General features: G+C 38.1%; 1 protein-coding gene across 1 annotated transcript in view; it reads left to right on the forward strand.

Moving 5' to 3' along the window:
• LOC104533064 (DEP domain-containing protein 1A) overlaps nucleotides 1-8,894 on the forward strand; it is a gene marked incomplete at its 3' end in the record, with an annotated part of 9,215 nt that extends 321 nt beyond the window's left edge. The window contains exons 2-8 of the mRNA XM_010178426.1: nucleotides 603-868; nucleotides 1,512-1,662; nucleotides 2,829-2,938; nucleotides 3,660-3,790; nucleotides 3,991-4,038; nucleotides 7,384-7,524; nucleotides 8,016-8,894. Of these exons, the coding sequence (XP_010176728.1) occupies nucleotides 603-868; nucleotides 1,512-1,662; nucleotides 2,829-2,938; nucleotides 3,660-3,790; nucleotides 3,991-4,038; nucleotides 7,384-7,524; nucleotides 8,016-8,894 (1,726 nt within the window). The remainder of the gene's footprint in view (nucleotides 1-602; nucleotides 869-1,511; nucleotides 1,663-2,828; nucleotides 2,939-3,659; nucleotides 3,791-3,990; nucleotides 4,039-7,383; nucleotides 7,525-8,015) is intronic.
• Nucleotides 8,895-9,034: the final 140 nt, after the last annotated feature.

Consider the following 9,034-nt stretch of genomic DNA (forward strand, 5'->3'; position numbering starts at 1 on the left):
AAGGTGTCCCTGCTGCTGGCAGGGGGGTTGGGACTGGATGGTGTTTAACGTCCCTTCCAACCCAAACCAGTCTGGCATTCTGTGTCTGAGGGCTGCTCCAAGTTTGAAGGCAGAGGTTTGAGAGTGCCTCAGGAAACTGAGTTGATGTAAATGCTGGGACCCAGTGTGGACTGGGTCAGTAAAACTTGGCATGTCTGTGAAACTTTAACCTTATTTTTCAGTTATGGAAGAATGAGATTAAAACCTAAATTAAATGTTTATGGTTTTTTTTTTTTAATCTGAATGTTAATGTTTCTATATTAATGCTGCTACATTCTTTAAAATAGCTATCAGCATTTGTTAGCATTAACGTTGTGATTTTACAGAATCATAGAATTGCCTGGATTAGAAAAGCTCTTGAAGCTCATGGAGTCCAACCATGAACCCAACACTGACCAGTCCCCTATGACTAACCCATGTCCCTCAGCACTATGTCTACTCGACTCTTCAGTCCCTCCAGGGAATTTATATGCTTAATAATATAATATTGCTTCAATTAATACTTACAGTGATCAACTTCAGGCTTTAACCTTACGTTCTTTGCTGTTTTGTTTCCCATGCAGTGGAATGAAATTACCAAATATTTCCGAGCTGGAATGCCGTTAAGGAAACACAGGCAACATTTCAAAAAACATGGAAGCTGTTTTACTGCATCAGAAGCTGTAGACTGGCTTCATGAAGTGTTAAGGAGTAACAGTAACTTTGGTCCTGAAGTTACTAGGCAGCAGACTGTTCAGTTATTAAGAAAGTTTCTCAAGAATCATGTAATTGAAGATATAAAAGGGAGATGGGGATCTGAAAATTTAGAAGACAATGGTGCACTTTACAGGTACTGAAATGAAGACCAGTTAACAGAGCTCTTCAGGTTTATTTAAAAATCTTAATGCTCAGATTCTCAAAACTATCCTGCTTTGGGTTGAGCAGTTGGGATAAATGAATTATTAGCACTGTTTTACTCTGCTCACCATTTTACTTGCCTCTGACTGCGGTGCAGACCGTGCATCCTGCGTGCTGGGGGCTGCTGCCATGCTTTTGCCTAGATCAGTTTGTCACTGCGGGTGTGCTACACTTCAGTGCTTTGGGGGGAGCCAAGAAGAATTTGTTGCAGTAGCTTCACCCTGTGCCTCCAGTCCTGTGTTTACTTCTCTTGTATGTTTCACAGAAAGTCTTAAGTGGGAAACAGTCTCTGCTAAATGCTTAAATTAAAGGTATTAATGGCCTTCTCTCCTCAAATTCTGCTCTCAGTGCTGTTTAAATATCTGAGTATCTTCAACTTAACTTTGGAACCAAGTAGCCCAAAGCTAATTTACAGTATGATGATGTTAAACAGTGATCTAAAGAGAAAATGCCACAGTTTTTCTTCTTAATTTTCTGAATCTTTTCAGAGTCTTACAGAATCACACTGATAGGGTATGCTTTTGGTCAATTGACCTTTTTATAGTTTTAATCCATTCTAAACATATTCATTACAGATTTCCTTCAACATCTCCAGTTAAACCTCTACCAAGCTCATGTCCACCGAAAGAAAACTTGGAAAACTTCTCTAGAGACAAAGAAAGACTTCTTAAACTGCCACATTTATCCAGGAGAACTTTCAAAAAACATGAGTTACTGCAGTCTCTGGTAATAACTTATGTTTCTTACATAATTACAGTTGCTATGTGTTTTCTTTATTCTTTAAAAAAACCAAAACCTAGAAGCAATCATCTTTTCATGATGCTGTGCTGTTGTGTCATCTTCCCTTCTAGCTTAAGAAATAAATGGCTTAAGTTCTTATGGACAGTGAAATGGAACATTGATAAAGGTATAACAGAAAGATACCTCTGTATTTTATAATTAAATATTTTGGTGATGTGTGCTGTTTCTCTTGCATGTACAAAAAGATTTTATTAACTAATCTGTAAGTATTCAAATCAAATACATACATGTAAAACCATCTGTAACTGTAACATGGCATTTTTTAAATGCTGGCAGCAAGTGAAAGATTGTGTATTTGACAGAAGAAATTAAGTTCACTCTTAAACCAATGAGAACTGTTTCTGGTAAACTTATTGGCAATAATTTGTTGAGAAGAGAAACGGAGAGGGGAGAGTGTGATTAATGCAGCCATGTCACTTAGAAAGGTCATTTAACACACACACACCCCACAGCCACCCCCATGGGAGTACAGGGCTGGTTTTGCATCAGTATGATCTGAGATTATAGAATTTTAATTGTGTATCTATATGTAAGGATGTTCTATGTTATTTTTGTCTCATTCAGTGCCCAGTTCTCCCTGCTAGAGTATCTTAGAGTATTGGGAGGGCTGGAAGGTGGAGTTCTAGAAATGATCAGGACAATATGTTCTTGTTAATATATTTTTTTTCATTTAAGACAAGTAAAAGGCACAAATTATTGAACTGTTGTGCTTTTTGAAAAAGATTGAATGTGAGTGTTTGGCCCTCTATTCTTTTCAGATTCGTGCACATGTGAATTCACATTGGGACGTGAATGTGAATGTCACAAAGGGAAAATACTTCACCTACTAATACATTGGGGTTTGATGTGTTTCTATCTTTTAAATTGCTGACTTCTGAGTTGATTAGGTCTTTTTTCATAGTGTTCTTATTTGTTTTTTAGCTGAGTGTGGTTACATTTCAGTGCTGAGACTGTTAAGATTACTCCCTGCATTGTGTTTTGGAAATTCAAAGTTCTGCAGAATGCTCTACTCTTTTGAGAACAATTTTTACTTAATTTTGAATTCTCTTAAGAGCATTGTTTATCTTACAGTATCAACCACTCATTTTCAGGAAAATTTAGAAAAAACAAACCCACAGGAAAACAAGGAAGACACACTGCATAGGAAGGAAATAAGCCAGGAATATGTGCAAGAAACTTGGAGAAATATCATTCTAATCCAGTAAGTAAGATGTTGTAAAAAGTGCCTTCTTGTATACGTGCTTTGGGCATGGCATGGCCCAATCAAGTGTTTGGCTTGCCAATTTTTTTTGAAATTTTTAAAATTATGTTTTAAATTGAATATTTTTTACTAACTATTGTTTACATGTGCTTTTAATGTGTTTATTAGCAGTGGATTGTTGCATTTAAGAAATTCCTTGAAATTTCTTGTTGTGTTGAAATATATTTTAAGTACCATAGAATCATGGAATGGTTTGGGTTGGAAGGGACCTCAAAGCTCATCCAGTTCCAACCCCTCTGCCAGCAGCAGGGACACCTTCCACTAGACCAGGTTGCTCAAAGCCTCATCCAACCTGGCCTTCAACACTGCCAGCTTCTCTGGGCAACCTGTTCCAGTGTCTCACCACCCTCACAGTGAAGAACTTCTTCCTAATATCTCATCTAAACCTCCCCTCTTTCAGCTTAAACCCATTTCCCCTAGTTCTGTCACTAACTGCCCTTTTGAAAAGTCCTTCCCCAGATATAGGTTCCCATAGATGCTCTTTCTTACTGATTTTTTTTGTATTTATCCCAGGAAAAAGTGTGTCCTCAAATTGTCCTTCTGGAAGTGAGGATGTATTAAACAGTTATCAAGTCACTGGTGTTTGAATAGATATGGAAAGAACTTTTCATTAGTTACTAGCAAACCTTTTAGACAACATCTGTTCTCTTCCTCCCCACAGTTTGCAAACCATTTTAGGCCTCCCATCTTTGGAGGAAGTTTTGCAGCCAACACAGATCATTCCCGAATATGTCATATACAACGTGACTAACACGAGCAAACATGGTGTTGTTATTTTGCAGAACAAGTCAGGTAAGGTTTTAATTTTTTTCTGGTTTTACTTCAAAATTTTGTATGGTGCTATCACAACAGACAATAAATAATAATTAAAATAATAGCTTTCATGGTCTTTAACGCTTTTTTTCCCCAAAATAATGTGATATTATTTGTATTAGCTATTAAGTCTTTGGAGTTATGTATAAATAATGTACTTGTTTGTTTGTTTATTTTAGAGGATCTCCCTCACTGGGTGTTGTCAGCTATGAAATGCCTCGCATACTGTAAGTCACTGAATAGCTTTTAAGTTCCAGAAACCTATTTTGAGTTGAAAGTGAAATATACTTGTATGTTAAGATCAATTGTGATGCCTCGTTTTGGAAATTCAAATAATCCAAGTGCCTTGATATGTTGAGAGGCAAAGAAAGCAATAGATATCAAGTTATAGCACAGAAACATAACCTAACAGAGTTCAGATCTGTTAAAGATATCATATTTTAGGTAATCAAGATACCAGTCCTTTAGCAGTCTAGCTGGTTATCCTGCTTCTAGGCTGCATCGTCTCATTCTGCACACAAATTTTTGGCAATGTGAACAGATTAAATTAGTGGAAGAAGAGGGGCTTCAGCATTCCTTAATCTGTGAAATATACAGGAGGATTAATTAAGCTCTGAGCTCTCAGTGGAAGCATGTTGTCTGAGGCCATGAAAAAGTTAAGGACTGGTTTTTAGAAGAGTAATTCCTGTTAATGTAAGAGTCAGGCAGGGAGAAAACTTGAGTACTTGGGCAAAGCCTGTGTGTGGCTTCCTCTGATGCAGCTTTTCAGATGTAAAGAGACTTTCCCATTCTAGTTACTGGCTTTGAGTTGGACTAAACCAGTTCCTACATTTCATATTAAACTGGGGAAGCCAATTCACAGAAAACCAGTTAGTTTTTTATTTGTCTTAGAAGAAATCAAACAAAACTTTGTAAAGGGCTTGAGAAGAAAGCAGCACACTTGTATTGTCAGCTTTATAGTTTACTCAGTTTGTCACGAGAACAGGAGGAGGAGTTCTACTCATCTCTTCCTGGACCCTGGACTTGGAGTGTAGCTCCTCTGGTACCTCCTGATCTCCTTCCCCACCTTTTTCTTCAAACTGTCTTCAGAAAAATCTTGTGCTTTAAACCCAGTGAGACACCACTTACAGTTACAGTTCAGCTGTGGAAAATGAAAACCTTCAATGCCGTACCAATCACTGCGTAGGAGATGAGCTGGATCCTTAAAGTTGGATATTTTAGCTGTTCAGTAGGTTTTGTGGCAGAACAGAACTTTCCTTGTCTGCAGAGTAAGTGTCAGTCTGCACTAATCCCTTCTTTTGGTATTAATGTATGAAATATCAAGCAGCAAAACTGCAGGTGCTTACAACTTACATAAATCTTCATGCTTTTTTTTTTGTTTTCTTTGTGTATTTGCTTAATATAAAATTCAGAAAAGCATGATGTTAAACCTTAAACTTGAGAAAAGAAGAATGGGTTACCTAAGGCATGAGTGTTACGTGTCCTCGAGCAGCTGCCTTGGAACTACTGGGGAAGTATTTAATGTGGAGTAATGCAATTAGCAGAGATTTTCACACAGTTTGGAGGGGGAAGCACTTTCTGATGAAGTTGAATTCCTAATGGTTCCAGGAATGAATAAATTCCTAATGAATCCAGGCTGATGTGGATTCCCTTGCTAATAAAGGAGTGGGTTTGTTCTCCAGCACGTGCTGTAGCAGACCTGTGTGGTCTGATAGTCTTTCTCCTTTATAGTGCCATTGATTTTTATGAAGCTTCACGGAACCTGTCTTCTAGGCTTCTTTATAGAATCCCAGACTGGTTTGGGTTGGAAGGGACGTCAAAGCTCATCCAGTCCCAACCCCCCTGCCAGCAGCAGGGACACCTTCCACTAGACCAGGTTGCTCAAAGCCTCATCCAACCTGGCCTTCAACACTTCCAGGGAGGAGCAGCCACAGCTTCTCTGGCCAACCTGGGACACTGTCTCACCACCCTCACACCAAACAATTTCTTCCTCACATCTCAGCTCCATCTCCCCTCTGCCACTTTCAAACCATCACCCCTTGTTCTGTCACTCCCTGCCCTTGGACAAAGTCCCTCCCTTTGCCAGAAGTGTTTGAAATGGTGTTACACAGATCACAATTACATGAGCTTTGCATCTCTGTGAAGCAGGCTTTGAAAGGATTCTGGAGAAGCAGTGGACAATTAGACTGACTTTTTTCTTTTTCTTTTTTTTTTTTTTTTCTTCTTTTTTAATAAAGCTACTTCTTGAAATGGCTTAACAGGGCATGCTAGAGTTAGATGAGTGCCTCTCAAATGAAATCTGAGATTATGAGCTCTTTATATGTGTGCTTGCCCTGCTATTTTTCTTCACCAGCATTCCCAAAGACATAGAGCCTCTTAAGTGAAGAGCACTGTTACAATCCACTGTTACAATCCAGGGAAGAGCCTGGTGAGTGGATTGAAATCAAAGTGGAAAATAGAGCTGAGCACTGGTCTGTGAGTGTTTCAGTACCTTAATTCCCACCTCAGTCCTGTATTTAGAACTAAAATGTCTTTGTATTCAGGAGATTAAAACTGCAAGCAAGCTTTTTGGTTTTTTGAATTATCAATTTCTAATTTGAGTGAATTAGTTCAAGTGGAGGTTTTATTTGTGCATCTGTGAGCTGTACTGTAACCAAATAGTTACTTTGCACAGTGAAAACTAAGAATACTTACCCTGGCAGGAGGAATACTGCTCTACTGTATTTTTAGTGTAGCGTGTGATGATGTGATTATGATTATAAATTTTGATCATATCAGAAGTTAAATTTTCCCTGGTTCTATGTGCAATTAAAACTGCAAATTCCTAATTCATTAGAATTGGCTTTGTAAGGTGGCTTTATAGGAGTTCAGTGGAGTATAACACTGGGGTTAAACAGCTACACAATGACAAATTTTATTTGTTCCAGGACCCCTTTCATTCATTTTTTTTTTTTTCTTGTTTGTAGCAACATGGTCAAGGTTTATTAACTAGATCTCTTGGATTATTGGATTGTTCACTACTGAAGAAAAGATCCACCATGGAAATAGTGGTGAACAAAACTTTCTGTTGACCCATTTGAACAGAGGAGTTGAAAAGAGGAGACCCCACAAAGGGCAAAGACACTGACCAGCTCTGTCTGGCCTACGTGTAAAGCACAATCTGTATGTTGCCTGGCTTCAGGGTTGGCCACAGCATGAGCTTCTTGATCTGGAAGCCAAGATCAAGATTCCTGTAGTTTGGAAGATGCTGGAAGTCTGTGATTATTTTGCTGAGGAACCTATAAAGGGCATAAATGTATTTTCATTTCTTTTCCTGATGTGGAACAGCTTGTTGGAACTGAGCACAACTCCTCAGTGGCTGTGTAGAATATTCTATAGTGGTTTTGCCTAGAAGCAGGACAGTGCTGAGCTAAACAAAGTATTTCTATATTGCTGACATGATTCTTTCCTTGTGAAACTGTCATTCCTACAAGAACAAACTTATGTTGATTTTTTTTTTAAATTTCTTTTTTTAATAATGGAATTGTGAGAGTAAATGCTTTTGTGAATTTTCTTTCTTCACCTCTTTTTAGGGCCTAGAAATAATGACATGAGCCAACCAACTTACAGTGGGTTTGAACGGGATGTGTTCAGAACGGTTGCTGATTACTTTCTCAGTCTCCCTGAACCATTACTTACTTTTGAATACTATGAACTGTTTGTTAATATTCTAGGTATGTATGAATTTAGAAATAATCAGTGCAAGTCTAAGTTTATATCAACTGGAAAACAAACCTATAATTCAAAGCAGACTTTGACTCCCTAATCTGTACGACAGCTTGAATCTGAGGAAGATCATCAATGCTATCATTCTGTATTACTGTATTAATTGAAATGTAGTTCTGTCTCTTAATATCCTCTAAAAACTCCTGTCTGAGCTAACATTCTAAATATGCAGTAACCATAATTTAAAAATAGGTGCTGGTTCCTGTCTGTTCCTCACTATTGCAGTGTGTTAACTTTCTTTATTCCTGCATGTTGGTTGCTACTATCTTGTTAGATTGCTTTTGGACTGAGCTCATTTTTTCTTAGGTTTTACTAACAGAGTCATCTATAAACTAGTGTCTTCAATTTGTTGTCTTCTCTGTTCAGTTAGCAACTTACTTTCTGAACTTGTTCATTTTCATACCACTTGCATCTTAACTTATATTTCATTTTCTGATAGTTATGTGTGGCTGCATCACAATTCCAGATATATGCAGTGGAAAACATTTTGTCCAAGATGAGAAATGTGACTCTCAACCTTCAAAAATTCTTCACTTGAACTCTTTCAAGTCAACTGAGTGTCTTCTTCTAAGCCTACTTCGCAAAGAGCCTGACAAAAAAAAGAAAGAATATGAAGCTTCCAGGAAACCTTCTTCAAAAGAGATAATTATTCAAAAACAATGTGCAAGGAAACTGCAGCAGTGTAAACTGTCATGTAAACCAGGTAGTGCTCATCCTCTAATAGCTGGAAGCTGTCAGAATCTTTCAGGTTTCAGGAATGAACAAGATCCACCTCAACCATTTAGGACGAGATGTTATTCTTTGGAAAGAATTGGAGCTCCTACTTCAAGTGTATGTAATAAAGGAGAATCTGGTTCCCTCAGGCAAAGTGGTGTGAACACCATTCTGGGCACAAGAAATGGAAAACAATCGCTACCATGTGAGCACAAAGCTAGTTCTGTACTGGAGCTTGGTTTTGATAACACACACCAAAACCAAACCCCTGGTATCATGAGAGTGTCTGCCTCAACTCTTCAGCAGAAAGAGCTGTTTGATGAAAATCACGGGTCGAAGCAAATATGCAGGTCTCTGAGTTTACTTGGCAAGAAGAACTCCAAAAGTTGTGCTAGCATTAATATACCAGCTGCTGAAATCACAGTAAAGCCACGGTCTCAATTTTGTGGGCGAGGAAAACCAAATACCTCTGGTGTGGCTTCTTCAGTGGACATCAGGACTGAGGTTTCTGATATCACCATCAATAAAAGACTCTGCAAAAGTACCATAGAACTCTCAGAATATTCTTTCCCTCCCTCTTCTTATATGTTGACTGGCACGCAAAGTAAGAAGGCTTTCCAAAGCATGTTGTATTGGCTTAGTGTGTTATCTAACTAATCCCTGCTTCCTTAAGCTTTGGCACTGCTGCTCGGTTTTTTGATATGCATATAACATGATTTGTGGGTTTTATAAAGAAATAATAAT

This window comes from Antrostomus carolinensis, unplaced genomic scaffold (genome assembly GCF_000700745.2).
Source record: "Antrostomus carolinensis isolate BGI_N321 unplaced genomic scaffold, ASM70074v2 scaffold36131, whole genome shotgun sequence".
In the NCBI taxonomy this organism is placed as follows: domain Eukaryota; kingdom Metazoa; phylum Chordata; class Aves; order Caprimulgiformes; family Caprimulgidae; genus Antrostomus; species Antrostomus carolinensis.